Source organism: Hippoglossus stenolepis, chromosome 8 (assembly GCF_022539355.2).
Source record: "Hippoglossus stenolepis isolate QCI-W04-F060 chromosome 8, HSTE1.2, whole genome shotgun sequence".
Lineage (NCBI taxonomy): Eukaryota > Metazoa > Chordata > Actinopteri > Pleuronectiformes > Pleuronectidae > Hippoglossus > Hippoglossus stenolepis.
The window spans coordinates 25,189,275-25,204,977 of NC_061490.1; the positions used below are offsets into that span (position 1 = coordinate 25,189,275).

Sequence of the window (15,703 nt, forward strand, 5' to 3'; positions counted from 1 at the left end):
CAACATTACTGCAACTTTACAACTTAGGACTGAACAGTAACAGTGACTGTAGCTTTACAAGCAGATAACACACACACACACACACACACACACACACACACACACACACACACACACACACACACACACACACACACACACACACACACACACAGATGGACAGAGATAGATATCGTCACACACGTCAGCACCACCTTTAGTCCATGAACTACCTTTTACCACTGTGGGTCAGTAAAAGTGTGAAGTTATAGTTCAGCCTGTGAGCTATGACTGTGCACGTGCGTCAGAATGAGACACACTCATTTGTTTTGAGTCTACACACACTCACACACACTCACACACTCACACACACACACACAGGGAGGTGACACGGTGCTCAACGCCAGTGACAGGAGCCACATTCCAGCCAAGGTGAACAACAAAAAGGGGGTTAAGCCGCTCCCCTTTCAAGCGGCTGCATCACTGGATTATTGCTAAATTCTTTCTGGGGTTTTCACTTGTCAGGACAAGCAGAGGCAGAACGTCAGCAATACAGACAGAGAGGGAGCGGAGAGAGAGAGAGAGAGAGAGAGAGAGAGAGAGAGAGAGAGAGAGAGAGAGAGAGGGGGAGAGATTCAAAAAGAGTGTGAGAGACGGATGAGAGACGGATGAGGGTTAGGGCAGGAGAGGAACACAGTGGTTTTCAAGAGTTTGAGTTACCGAGGGAAACACAAGAGAGTAAGAGAGAGAGAGAGACACACACACACATACAGGCTGAGGGGTGTGTCATAGCAATTTAGTTCCTCAAGGAAGTACAACTCAACATTATCTTAAGACAGTGTGGCAGGAACAGAGGCGCTGCAGGAGGGCTGCTGCTGCTGCCGCTGCCACCGCTGCTTTCCTGGGTTTTGGTTCTGCTCCCGGTGAAGATGGAGGGATCGTTTTAAATCCAACGGCCTGAGCTGTCAACCCGAAGCAGAGGGAGAGAGAGAGAGAGAGAGAGAGACACAGCCGAGGAGGGAGGGGGACCCAGCACACACACTCTCTCACACACACACACACAGACACACAAAAAGGTAAGACTCTCCTGTCTCGTTCGAATCCTCTGGGCCCAGATTAGTGCTGGAAAAAATGAAGTGTTCGTTGTGTGGCTCGCCGGCACAGACTCACTCGGAGGGATGATTGGAACAAATTGTGTGTTGACTCTCCACTTCCCCATCGAGCTGGGAGATGTGCATGTACGCTCACGGTCACGCTGGAACAAGTACAGTGACACACTCACAGATGTGGAGCGCACGCTTTCTGTTTGCACAGGCTGCGAGTTGCTCAACTCAGATCTCGAGGCAGTGGACTCTCCCTTCCTCCCGCGCCGGGCTGCTCTACTTTGAACTGGGGCACGTTAGGCCGGAGCCAAACACTGTGAAAAGGTTGAGAAGTCACCGGCTCTACGGTGCAGATACGAGGGATGAATTAGAAACCGTGGGGCCTTCGCTGAAGACGCCGCGCCGCTCAGCCAACTGCCGCCTGTTTCGCTTCCCTTTTCAGACTTGAGCAACGACAAGTCGGAAGAGTTGTGAAATGTTGGACAGAACCTGCAACATGTGCATTCTGCGGGGTTTCAAAATCCTGTCTCGGGTTTATAGAGACGTGGTTCAGTCGACTTAATGAAGTGAGATTAAATCCCAGAGTTACACAACAAGTTAAAGTGCAAAACAATGTCTGCAAATCTCAACCTGCAGCCTCGTCGCACCGAATTCAAAAACACACAGCGGAAGTGACACTTGGTCCTGCTGTAGTTTCACTGTGAACATTTTCTCACAGTTAATCACCAGGAGAAAATATAAGTCTCATTAAATCTGATCGACTGGTTTTGCTTCTCTGGAAACGTTGTCATTGTTCCACCTGATGAAAAGAGAGCAACCCCCAATGCTCAGTGTCGGCAGCTACAGCCGAGTCGACCCGTCCCCACAGGCCCGGAGGTGAGAAGTCAGCGAGGTCGTCCCATGTTTCTGTCGAGCTCATAATAATGAGGCCCTGCTCACCTCCTAGAGCTGCACAGGACACATTCAGGCCGAGTCTAAAGGGGGCTTCATGAACCCCCTCTGCAACACACGGAAAATTCTCTAATTCCCAAACTTCACTTGAACGCACCTGAAACCACTTCTACTGAGAAATGCTCACAGGTTCATACATGCACACAAACACCGAGGCTCAAACGCTGGAGTCATTTGAGGAATGCTAAATATTTACCTCTCCTGCCTGCCTGGATGGATCCACCAATCATTAGCCTCGCTCTGACTGTCCATTAACAAGCGAGGGTTCTTCCCCACATGTGGAACTCTGAAGCTAAACACGAGCGTCTCTGCTGCGATAGAACCACCTCTGCTCTGGGGGTTTTCAGTTTGTTCCCCCACAGAAGGTGGCAGATCTCACAGAGTTCCCCCCCACCTGCAGGCGTCCTGCAGGGAAACAGATAACTGAGGATTTAAAGCAGGCGACAGACTGGTGTTTAAAGGCCCTCGTCGTCCGTCTGCACCTCAACAAGTGATGCTCAACACCGACAGTGTCCTTGATGTGATCGAAGTGGAGCTGTGGTTTCAGTGCTCTGCAAACAGCCCTGATGGATCCACACAAAGTCAACAATGGAGATGGATAAAAAAAAGAACGAGCGACGAGCCGCCTCCAGCTGCCCAGTTACATTTCGTTATGGGGAGCTCTGGTTGGCGAGTCCCCACTGTTCACGTCCCTCAAACCCCTGTAGTCTTTTGAGCAAATGAATGAGATTGAAGCATGAATCTGAAATAGCTATCACGCTGCTCCACTGCCATTATCACCGTTAAGGGAAATTAATCTAATGAATGTTCTCTAATTCCCCGCGGGGAAGCCGGAGCTCTCGTAACAAAGCAAGCCATTAGAAATGTCACACTCGTTCAGAATGAGTGGTTGAGCATGTACGACAGAGCCGAGTGAGACATCCTGTGAAAATGGCCGCGTGGTAATTACGGATGCTGCGGCAGGGACTCGGGTGCAGGCGGGCGTCGGGTGGAGTCATCGCAAAGTGCTGCGTATTTGCATGATATGATCATTAATGCGACTGAAGCTCTTTCTGGTTTATTACTGAGCCGTGGAGTCGTTTGCTCGCTGCGCTGACTGTGCATCGCTGAAGATGAGAAGAGCATCATTGTCTAATAAGCACAAACAGCCAGGAGAGAAGCCTCCATCAGGGAAGACAGTCATTCCACTGACAGCTTACAGACAATATGTTGCTGCTAATGCACAGGATGTTCCAGTAACAGACTTCGCTGTTGTTTTACACACGCACAGACCCCAGGATAGTAATTACAGCAGCCACCGGGCTCAGATTGCTCACTTTCTGTTCTTGCCCCACCACTGATGCAATCTGGAAACAGCAGGCACGGACCTGCCTCAGCTATGCAGCCGTCCTGCTCCTCTACTTGTTCACACAAGCCACGCAGCGGCATCCAGTGCAGGAAGTCAGGCTGAAAAACGCTCGGTGAACGACGCCCGTTTGTACTCTAAACTGAAAATGTGTGAAAATTTCACAACAAATGACACAGGAAGTGAAAGTGTGTCTGTGGCACTGATGCATGGTGAAGATTAACTTATTTACAACTTTCATTGCAACTACTTTGGATTAACGTGAAGTGTGTGTGATTCTGGTTGTGGAGATATGATCTGTGAAGCGTGGGTCAGGTTTAAGAAAAGTAAGAAAAGGAATATTTATTTTTCCATTTTGTGTTTTCGAGAATAAAGTCGAAATGTTGAGGGAAAAGTCGTAATGACGAGAATTAATGACGAATATTATTTTGCGTAGTGAGAATTCAGTAGATTATGTCAAGAAGAAAGTTAAAACTAAAACAGGAGAATTTCTTACTGTCAAGAATAAAGTTGAAGTAGATAAAGACTTTTTCTTTATGTTGCAAAACTGATTGTCATAACAAAAGATCACAGAAGAATAAAACCTTCCTCGGATTTTGTTTGACTTTATTCTTGACGTTGGGAATTTATTCTCAACATTTTGTGTTTAATGACAAAAAAAGTAAAAAAACATCTTCCTCTTAAATTCAACTTCCTTCTTGACATCTTCACTATTCTCAAAATGTAATATGACAAAAACCCTTCCTCTTCTCATAGTTTCATTATTGCCGTTCCTAATACTTCTCTGTGATTCCATCCATTATGAAAGTCAAATTTTGATTCTTTCAAACACACACGGGCTAAATAAAACCTCAGGTTATAATCCGCTCTCACTCTTGCTGCATTGGTCTCACAGATTAGGGAGAAATTAGTCTGAATTAAAAAAGAATTAATTCCATCTGTGTTGACAATCAGAGACAAACAGTGGATTTCCTGTCGTGTGGAGCTGTTTGCATGTTGATGACCTCCCGGGGGGGGGGGGGCGCTTCTCTGGGATGGATGCTACATGTGGTTAAAGTCTCCGAGGAGAAACTAAAAGCCTCTGCGGAGTCTCCTCCATGGAGCTTTTCCCTCTCGGCTTCAGACTTGTCACATCCAAACACAAACACTGCAGCTAACGTTACACAAAATGAAACACAACACACTGGATTCCCACCGTTCGCTGATTCAACACCGTGTAGAAACCAGTTTCCTTTTAAAAAGTACTGAATCCGTATCAGTAACAGTGGCGGTGAGTTGTACGTCAGTGACGAGGTGTTGGGATGGATGACGATCTGAAGGTTAGAGAGTCGCAGTGAGGACTGGAGAGTCGCCAGTTCGATTCCCCAGATGATGGAGGAGATTTGGATGAGAGAGGTGAACACGTGTTGCCTCCTCCCCAGACTCCACAACAACAAACGCTTTGCCCTTGAACACAGCACTTAACCTCCACCTCCTCCGCTGGGGTCTGGCAGCAGAACAATGAGGCTGTGCCCGACGGCAAAGTGTGAAAAACGCTCGTTTTATAAGGATCAATGATTATTTATATAGTGGGATTTATTTTACATTTAGTCATTTTATTGTGGAGATAATTAAGGCTTTGCTTTGACAACATTACAACGTGAAACCAAAACCAGATCAGATGGAAACAATGGAAAAGATGAGAAAACGTCTCTAAACCGTTTGTCGCCACGTTGTGATTTAAATATTGTCAAATGGCAGTTGGATTGGATTATTATTTCTCCGATTTTATTTAATCAACACTGTGGTTTTCTTTTCTCGGACATTTCAGGCAGACATGGCCGACTTCAGTACCAAGGACATGGCCTTGAAGGTGCAGAAGAAGCTCCTCAGCTCCATGGCCAGCAAGAGCTCGGTGCAGATGTTCATCGATGACACCACCAGCGAGATCCTGGACGAACTGTACCGCATCTCCAAGGAGTACTCGGGAAACAAGTCGGAGGCTCAGAAAGTGATCAAGGACCTGATCAAGATCGCGGTGAAGATCGGCCTCCTGTTCAGGAACAACCGGTTCAGCACCGAGGAGCTGAGAGTGGCCCAGGACTTTAAGAAGAAGCTGCACCAGGGGGCGATGACGGCGATCAGCTTCTACGAGGTACGTCTTCTCATATCGAGCTCGTGTTTACGCTTCTTATTCAGTGATTTGAAACAAATATAATGAAATCTGTCAAGAATATTTCCAATTTAACACAGATAAATAAATAAAGATCTGGAGAAGAGATGAACAGAAACCAGTTCAAGTCGTATTATAATTCCGTGTTTAAGAGTCGACGTGTGTTATATTTGCAGCTCAAACTTTCTATGAATCGTAGGATTAATTTTAGTTCAGCTACACACTCACTGACTCTCACAGCCTGTTTCCGTCTCCGCTTTTAAAACATGACAGAAACTAAACAGGTTTATTTCACACTTCGAATTTGCATCAAAATGAAAACTGGTGAGGAAAGTTTTCATTACAAGATTAACAAGTCCAACCTGTAGAAACTAAAACATTCTTCAGTTAAAGGATCTGCAGATGTGCAGATATCGGAATGTATCCGTCCATAACGAGTTTCTTTTATGAACATATTAGAATTTTACTTGTATTGACAATAGACGAGTCAATCTCAGCTGTCAATCATGTTTCACCCTATTTTTGTAGCATTAAATTAACAAAAACCAAGTCACTTAAAAAGTATTTTCATCATAGATACACATCACAGTCCAGAACAATGTCAGCAACTACGTCTTTTTTTAGGAGGAGGCAGCTTTTATGACATGTTCTGCAGACAGCCACCAGGGGGCGATCAAAATATTTTGGCTTCACTTTTAGGGGATCTGTCATGTCGCCCATCTTTATGTTATTGACATTCACGAAATGACTCCAGTCCATTTTTCCTGACCGATGCAGGTGGATTTCACCTTCGACAAAGCGGTGATGGCCGACCTCCTGACGAACTGCAGGGATCTGCTGCTGAAGCTGGTCAACACACACCTCACCCCCAAGTCCCACGGTCGCATCAACCACGTCTTCAACCATTACTCCGACCCGGGGCTGCTGACCAAACTGTACGACCCCGAAGGCCCCTTTCGACCGAACCTCACCAGGATCTGCAAAGGACTCGACAAACTGGTGGAGGACGGCACAATATGACGGGGGAGCAGTCAGACACTGGGAGAGCTACAGGGACTGAAGACTGAACTGCTGGACAAGTCATCATGAATATAAAACATATACACACTGCTGCTGAGGACCGGCAGCGAAAAGACGAGCTCCCCCGTTGTTCTGGAAGAACACGTGGGATCAAAATAAAGGTGGTTCAGTCATCCCTCATTGTTTTAAAGTTTAGAGGAGACATATTGTCCATGGACACCAAACTTGAATTTAAACAGATTTGTATTCCACTGTTTTTATTAGATAGTAAATTGTCATCAGATGTTTTATTATTTGAAAAGTTACTACTGATGTTCTGCATTATGGAGAAAACACAGAGAACAAGTCAGGGAACAACGCCACTGAAAGGCAGCAGTGCCACCTGGTGGGCAAAGCGATGTATCAGCAGCGACTCAACGTGCAGAAAACAGTGCAGCCGATAATAAAGCAGAGAACCTCACAGTGGACAATTACTCCCAACATCACTGTGCAGTTAGAAACATGATTCAAAAGCATGTTGACGGCGACAGCTTCCATCTTAATCCCATGATTGGTGTTTTCCTGAAAGACGGCCGACACTCATCGGTTGAGATAAAGACGCGTGTGTTATTCTTTTGGTTTCCATGATGTTTAATTCCAACAGACAAAAGGGAAAGTGAGGTCCTGACCGGACGCTCCAGCTCATGTAACAGTCTTTTCCTTCTGTGCAACAACAATAACACGGAGAGACGTCAGATACAGAAACATCTACAGATCAACGGAGATATGTATTCAGACCTAAACATGGGATCAACACCTTGTTTTTTTTCGCTTCAAAATAAACTTTTAAAAAAAACAGTAAATGGCGTTGGAAACATTTCCATAAAAAATAAAGAATATTGCTGTGGAAATATATTCTTAAAAAACTGGTGTCTTTTTTTTTTCTTGGCTTCATTGTAGTTTTACTTATTCAGGAAAAAACACATTTCTGGTAGATTCTGTGTTTGACAGTGAACCTGACGGACTGTGTAAACTTTACATATCATGGCGTTAAGTTTCTTTGTTGGAAGACTTGGACACTTTTTGCATTTTCAAGCCGTGAGGTAACGTGACACACGACCACGTGCTGACTTGATATGAACGATCATATGACTGAACCCACGTGACTGTAAATTCTCATGTTTTACATTTCACACACTTGTGGGAACAAGCTCTGAAAGTAAAAACCCCCCCACAGCTGTATGAAGATACTCATAACTTGCATATCATCAAATAAATACAAATACAAAAAGGTGCATTATTCATTTAGAAAGACTTTCCATTTACAGGTCAGTGTAAAACCTCATTATGAGATTAATTTCATCACAAGTAACCTTTATCTGTAACGTATGATCCCCTCGGTCGAACCCAGCGTTTCACAGCTCGAAGATCTCATCCTCTCTGTCTCGGAGTTTCCTTGTGAGCCTGGTGACGGTGAGGGGCATCGCCCTGTACGCCACCTCCTGCTGCTGCGCTGCGTAGGAAGCACTGACGCTCTGTGACTGCGTGAGACGCCGCCAGTCGGACGTCCCGCTGGTGCAAGCTGCTTCCAGGGCGGCGACCCTGGGAAGAGTAAACAAGAGGAGAAGGTGGAGTGAAGTCTGATGTGAACTCGTTAAATCACTCAGAGTTTGTCTTTGGCAGCTCTGAGAAGCTTTTAGAGAATGAGATCAAAAGATCAGAACAGACGTGTATGAAATACGGTCACATAAAACTGACGAGAAACGCAAAGGACGTGGTTCGAAAAGTGACGAAACAATCTGGTGGAAAAATGTGATTGTACGATGCAACCTGAATATGAACGTTATATCTCAGAGATACAGCTGAAAACATCTGTTCTCAATCAAGCACGTTGGCCACAATAAAGTAAATAATAAGACAAAAATATATACATATACTTTCATGACATCAAAACTAGTTTGTTGAGCATAACCGAGCCTTCGGATATGTCATCGTTATGACAAAGAAATGTAACTGATGCTGGATATTTTACAGTTTCGATGTAAACTTTACAATAAATAACTTTAAATCGAAAGAAAGCCGATATAATCTAATATATATAGAACTTGAATTAGGAAATAAAAGTTCTTTTCCACATAAGTGCACATATTTTCTGCAAAGTTCATTATGTAAAATATAAGATTTCATTTCGGCAAACAAATGCAAATCCTGAAATGTCTATGAAAGGTTTATATTGCATGATTTTTATCCTCTATCACATAAATCTGTCTTTTTTTAACGACATAAAAACAAACGAGTGCTGAAGTGAAATGCCAATGAAATACATCGACCGTTAGAACGCAGCACAGAGACAAATAAAGTAAACGGCCTCAGGAACTCACACGACACAAAGTGAGAAGGACCGAGTGTGAACAGCCAAAGTCAACGAGCCGTCAGAGGCAGTTCTACCTTTTCTCTGCGTCCTGGTGTCCTTTGACTGCAGCTTCCTTCGAGCGGTGGATCAACTCATCCAACCTTTTCATGAAACCCACCGGGGTCATGTCTGCCGCCCGTTCTCTGCCGTCACAGGGCTTCTTCTCAGAGGCGCTGCCCGATTGTCCGTTCTGAGCACAGCCGGCATCGTCCTCAGCCGCCAAGTCCAGCCCGTTACTGGGGACGTCCCGGTCCGACAGCACAGGGATGGACAGGGTCTTCTTCAGGAATATTGAGTCGTTGGTGTAGAGTCTGTTCGCTCGTTTGATTTGCTCCATCTGCAAGAGAACAAACCCCGTCAAACTTCTCTCACTTGGTTTTAAAGAAGCTGGTTGATACAGATTTTAATAAAATCACAAGCAGTCAAATTCAATTTCTCCTTTTCCTTCCACTGACATTCTAAATCAGGTGCGTTTTCCCAACAATGAATAAACAATTAAACTGGAATCTGTCCTGCTTCAGATTTATGGTCTTAACTTATAAAGGATTCAACTCTTTACCACAGTCTATGGTTGATGCATTATCAACGGAGTCAGAGCGAATATGTTGTTATGGTTCAGAATTATGAGGAAAGGGGTTGTGGCTGCAGTAAAGATATAAATAACCCTGCTGCACAAATACATATAGATTATTAAAAGCTATAAAGATATTAATTATACTTATTTCAGTGGCAATTCAATTGTTTGTTTAGTTAAATGTGAATACAAAGTGGAAACCGACATTCCCAGAACAAATATATTCAGTGTTTGACAAAGAAAAACAGAAAACAGTCACATTTAACAAACTGAAACCAAGTATTTGGTGTGAAAGCTGCAATTAAATGAAGCTTTAACAATTAATGAACTCATTGCAGCTCCTGTACATTTAATTTGTATATTTCAAAAGCAGAAATTTAATGAGAGGAGATGATAGAAATGTAGTTTTTACAGTAATAAGTAGGAGAAGAATAAAGAAATTGAAATGTTGATAGTTATGGCAGAATAATCTTCATCAACAGCAAAGTTAGGTTCACTATATATCGATATTTCAGGAGTTTTTAAACTTAGAGGAATGATAAAGATATAATATGAGGATAATAACGTGATAAACATGGAAGTTTAAACTTGATTTCCATGCACATGCAGTTTACGTGTTAAAGAAGAACCGGGCGGATACTCACGGAGACTCCGTATCTCAGGGCCAGGCCCGGCAGCGTCTCCCCGGGCTGGAGCTCGTGCTGGATCCGCCTCTGGGGCACCGGGGACCGCGGGGACCGGACCAGGCTCCCGTACGACCGGCTGCGGCTGCCCCGGAGCAGGCCGCTGCCGTCGGCCGCAGGAGGCGTCCGTGCCCCGGACATGGAGGCGGTGGGAAGTCCGCGGAACCGAACCAACACGGCGGCGGAGCGCAAGTTACACTGTGTTCACATCGTGAGAACTAACCCAACTAACTAGCAGCTTAGTTAGCAGCATGCTCGCTAACCCGTCAACTTAACTGACGTGGACGCACCGTGTGTGTGTGTGTGCGTGTTCCGGGAATCGAACTGCGTCTTGGTTTACGTTACCTGTCGAGTCCCGGTCACACCAAGCCCACCTAGTTCGCAGGTTAACCCACCTAGTTGCCGGGTTAACTCGCCTAGTTAGCAGGTTAACCAGCAGCTCACAAGTTCTCAGCTGTTCTTCTGACATGTGTTGCCATGGCTGCGGGTCCAGCTGCCGCGTTCAGGGCCACAGGGAAAAACAAACATACTTTACTGACTGGAGCCTTTTATAGCCTCTCGGGATGGACGTAACACACACGTCATGTATTTAAATTAAATATCACTCATACCATAATATTTTATCATTATATCAACTTTTAATAAGAATAACTTTATTTGTATAGCACTTATCTGAACAATGTGTTGTCTGTTGTGAACAAATAAAAAACGGGGAAACTTTACAATATACCGCTTTATGACACTTTACAACAAACCACGTCGTCGTACACATAAATAAAGTGAGTTTAAAATCAGGTTAAGTAAATGATACGTGAACAAAAAATAAAAAATAAAGCAAAACTAAAGATCTGCTCAACTTTTATGTACAACGAGGAAGCCCGTATTTCCAATCTTCCGGTTTGACCTTGAAGGCACCGCTGCTAACAGGGGTTAGCCTGTGGAGAAGTAGCTAGCTCACCTCTTTTCTGGCTCTGTATTAATATTATAAAACTTTATAATCATGTCCTTTAAAAGAGAAGGTGACGACAAGAGTCAGTTAAACATCCTGAAGGTAGAACTTTGCATTTTTAACTTTTCTCCACGAAACCTCAGCTCAGAATGTCCATGTTGTTGTTGTTGTTGTTAGCATCGTGCTAGCATCGTGCTAGCTAGCAGGAAGCTGCAGCCAGGTTCTTAAACTTTCTGCTTTGTATCGTCTCGTGTTTCAGAAGCGACGAGTTGAGGATCTTCTGTCTCACTTTATTCCAGAGGACGAAGCGGTTCTGATGAAAAATGGAAGGTGAGTTGATTTGAAACACGTGTTCGGTGGAAACTCATCTGAAACTGGAAACTTCAAGTCTTTAACGGTTGTGAACACGTGTGTGTGATGTGTATGATGTGTGTGATGTGTATGATTTGTATGATGTGTATGATTTGTGTTGTGCAGATATTCCTGCACCGTGTGTTCGTATCGTCCCGTGTTCGACACCGTTGACATGTTGACGGTTCACAGAAACGGGAAAAAGCATCTGGAAGGTGAGAGTCACATGACTTTCCTCCTATAATATAAATACATCCTTATAACTGCAGTGTGTTTCCTGCAGGGCTGGACAACAGGGCCTCAATTCACATGTTCACATCCGGCGATATCGATGATTATAACGATAAATATCACATTGAATGACAAACACTTGATTAACAGTAAAACGTTTAGTTAGATCGGCTCAATGTGCACGGAACAGAAGCCGTATATGAGATGTTATACTTTTGTTATGTCGCTATTGGTAGAAATGACATTGTAATAATTGTTGATTTAGTTTTATTGCCTCATTAACTCTCAGTTTTCAGTCTAGCTTGTATCTACACCGTGTTCTGCAGGAATCAAACAGCAAAATAATAGTTTTACTTGATTGTTTTCTCGTTTAAATCTTTTAATGGTGTTCAGAGCTAAATGTTCAGTTTACTGGCGTCACAGAAAGATGAAGTGAACCAGAATCTATTCATATTTAAGAGGCTGAAACATGAAAATGTTTAAGTTGTACTTTATTTAAATGAATACTTAATAATTAACCCATTATCAAAAGAGTCTACTTCCATCATCTGTGGGATTAAAGTGATGTCAGATGGATACACCCACGTTCATTCACACATTACACACACAGCTCTTCTGCATATAGACCGGAGGAGCCGGGGATCAAACCTAACCAACTGTCCAGTTAGTGAACAACCCGTTCTACCACCTGAGCCTCGGCTGTGATTAACATGAAGATAAGCAGCTTGCAGTTTAATGAACCTTATGTTTCTTATCTAATTGTAATTGAATGAACCGTCAATGATGCAAAAACCACATAAAAGAATCATAATATGCAGTAAAGCTGTCGAGCTCATTGAGTCACAGTATCACACAAGATGTAGAGATAATGAAGGGATCTCTACACAACTAAAAAATACTGGTGTGAACGGTATGTTTATGTAATTCATATTTCCACACAGTGTATTTACTGTCATATTATCTTGGAAATCAATCCCTGTTCTGTTTTATGTTCCATTTTCTCAGGATTAAAATTGTTCTATGGCAAAAAAACACGGCTGAAGAATGAAATAACAAAGAGGCGTCAAGAGAACTCCGTCCAGGCTGAAGACGCAGGACAGGTTTGTTACTTCCTATTTACCCTTAACTGTCACGAGCGGCGTGTGTGTTTAGTGTGTTTGCTTTGACAAGTTACAGTTTACTCGACTGAGCAAACAATTCAGAAAAAACTGTGGAACCCGGGAGCAACAGATGTGAGTCAGGCTGATGATTCAGCAGGGAAATGAGCAGTTTGAGCAAACAACAACGTGAGGGAAACAAACGCCGTCTTTCTCTGACTGAGGCCGTCGCTCCATGTTGTCGTCTTGGGTCAGACGCTGTTGTTCCTTTGTGAGACGCTGTTGTTTTGGGTCGGAGCTATTGTGTGTGGCAGCCCTGTGACTATCACATGACCAAATAACATCCTGCCAATTTAACACTGTTGTCTGGGACGGAAAACATAAACACCACTCGACAGAGACATTCGATAGTGCTGACGACTGAGCGAGCGCCGGGTAACGTGTGAGACATTTCTACTGTCCACATATAACATGATGTTGTTGTTGTTGTTGTTGTGATCTTAGGAACCGTCCAGCTCTGCCCCGTTACTGGAACAAACCCGAAAGCTCACACATCACGCTCTGTTGAAAACTGTTCCGTACAACAGCTGCCATCGAACAACCAGGTGAGAGTGACGCTTATTTCATAACATACAGAATCCCACAACGGGAAAAAAGGAAACGTTTAAAAATACACCTGTGATTTTTCTTTTTTTCAAGCACAAAATCTGAGAAAGGACCAGCGAGCATCAGCTCAAGTGTCAGTGGAAACGCTCACAGCGAAACTCCATCGGCGCCAGAAAACACAAGTGAAGCTTCTGACTCGGCTCCGTCAAGAAGCTCCAGTGGCTCCACGGCAGGTAAAGTCTGTCACGTGCATTCTAAAGCTTCAGATTTAGTATTGAAGGAAATTATAGATCATAAATAAAGATGGACGACGTGTGTCCACTCAAACATGGGTCAGTCTGAGCTGCCAATCATAACGTTTCATCCCCTTTTTACATCCTCAAATAACTGATTATAACCAAACTTGAACAAACATCAGTGTGATGAGAACGACCTGAAATGACAGAAACCATCTGTGAGAAAAATGAATTTGACTCTTTAAGTTTCAACAGATGTTTTTTTTTTTCTCCTGTAGATAATAAAGAGTTAAATCCGTCACATGATGTGGAGGCGTCTCAGCCAATCACAGCCGAGAGGAGGAGAGAGCTGGAGCGCTACCTCAAACTGAAAAGGTTCTTTTGTTTGTATTTAAACTGAGGCCTCAGAAGTTGATATTTCTCATCACCAGAAGTCAGTTGAGTGTATTTGTACATTTCATCTTTTGTCTCTTTCCCAGTGACGGGTGGATACAGGACCGGAGCGGCCTGTGGGTTAAAGACGAGGACGTGGAGTTTGATTCAGACGAGGAGGAGCCTCCGTCGCTCGTCCACTCAGAGGACTGAGAACACGGATTGGACTTGGAACGGTGCCACGGTGCTGAATGAAATGACTGAGCTTCCACGTGCTGAGACTCCAGCCGCTCATTGAATCACATGATTTCCTTCTGGCTCCACGGAGACTGTTTCATCTGGGCTCTCACTCACCGACCAGTGATAGAAAACCTCTAGTTCCCATCAGCCGCAACTCGTGATCCTTTTATTGTGTTAAAAACAAATCGTACGATTTAATGAAAAGCGTCATTTCCTCGCAGTCGGCTGATTCTGTACGTCACAGCGTTTCATTTACAGAATTAGATTTAGACAAATGGAATGTGAGAAACATTTTAACCACTGTGCTGAAAATGTTTTGTTTTTGGTGCAACAGGGAACATCGAGCAACTTAAAGACATGAAGATTATAATAAAAACAGAATCAGTGTCTACTCCCAAACAGAGGATTATACTGTATATTTTTATATCGTTTTAACCATAATGTCTTTTAGTTATGATCAATCGTATTCACATTTCCAGGTGAAACACTTAAAGTGTCATGAATATATTTTTCATGCTGATTTATTCATATAAGAAAACCACGGAATCTAAATGTGATCTGCCTCATATCACAGTAAAGGAGGATACTGGATAATGAAGTTTAACTCGTTAATACAGGTCACAGAGTTCGGTTCTCACATCGTGTTGAAGCTCTTTTCTGCTCCATTATTATGTTATGATTAATATGTTGAGCTTAATATAAAAATAACAGCATTATGAGTGATGTGGTTTCACATCACAAACCAAACATTGTCGACATTATAAACTAACATAGTAAAAATGTAATTTTTTATTTAACTGTAACTGTTATAATCATTCAAAATGATGTTATTTTTAATATTGAGGATAAAATACTGTTTATCCCAGGGATCTTCAAACGGTGGTCCACGACCCCTAGTGGCCCTTACAGGTACTGCAGGGGGCTGAGAAATGACAGTGATAATAAACTGACAGTTTTATTTTTATGTCTAAAATACTCAGTTAGCAGAAGTACATTTATTAAAAACATGTTACACAACATGACAGTAGACGACCCATGAATCCTTGTGCAGTCACTGTCCTGCACACATCTGTGGTGACCTGTGATCTACACTGAGAGTTCTACTTTTAAATGAAATTACATTTTTACATGTCGTAGGAATCTGCTCCATCTTGTTCTGGAAACCCCCCCGGTTTAAATAAACATACAGCTGGAATATGATATTCATACGACGTGCAAACACACAGACCTGAGTTATGTTCAGATAGAGTTAAGTTATATCTATCACCCTATTCTGTCTATTTAACCCATTTCAACACAGCTTTTCTCTGTAAGAGCTGATCCTCCGTCAGCAGCAGAGATGCAGTGTTGGTGCTAATCTGGGTGGAGAAGCCACTGGTTGTCATTCTTCACAGCACAGTCGGTATCAATTGGATAATACCG

The 15,703-nt window shown here is 43.3% G+C and overlaps 3 protein-coding genes across 3 annotated transcripts; 2 read left to right on the forward strand and 1 right to left on the reverse strand.

Moving 5' to 3' along the window:
• Positions 1–632: 632 nt before the first annotated feature.
• On the forward strand, positions 633–7,444 carry tnfaip8l2b (tumor necrosis factor, alpha-induced protein 8-like 2b). The gene is made up of 3 exons (XM_035163593.2): positions 633–1,055; positions 5,189–5,512; positions 6,308–7,444. The coding sequence occupies exons 2-3, from the start codon at positions 5,195–5,197 to the stop codon at positions 6,548–6,550; spliced, it is 561 nt and encodes a 186-aa protein (XP_035019484.1). The 5' UTR covers positions 633–1,055; positions 5,189–5,194; the 3' UTR covers positions 6,551–7,444.
• On the reverse strand, positions 7,360–10,719 carry lysmd1 (LysM, putative peptidoglycan-binding, domain containing 1). Its single transcript, XM_035163592.2, has 3 exons — positions 10,161–10,719; positions 8,978–9,279; positions 7,360–8,131 (listed from the first exon to the last, which is right to left on the reverse strand). The coding sequence occupies exons 1-3, from the start codon at positions 10,338–10,340 to the stop codon at positions 7,945–7,947; spliced, it is 669 nt and encodes a 222-aa protein (XP_035019483.1). The 5' UTR covers positions 10,341–10,719; the 3' UTR covers positions 7,360–7,944.
• Positions 10,720–11,071: 352 nt separating this feature from the next.
• On the forward strand, positions 11,072–14,670 carry scnm1 (sodium channel modifier 1). Its single transcript, XM_035163591.2, has 8 exons — positions 11,072–11,250; positions 11,408–11,478; positions 11,626–11,714; positions 12,736–12,830; positions 13,332–13,432; positions 13,527–13,666; positions 13,948–14,044; positions 14,149–14,670. The coding sequence occupies exons 1-8, from the start codon at positions 11,200–11,202 to the stop codon at positions 14,252–14,254; spliced, it is 750 nt and encodes a 249-aa protein (XP_035019482.2). The 5' UTR covers positions 11,072–11,199; the 3' UTR covers positions 14,255–14,670.
• Positions 14,671–15,703: the final 1,033 nt, after the last annotated feature.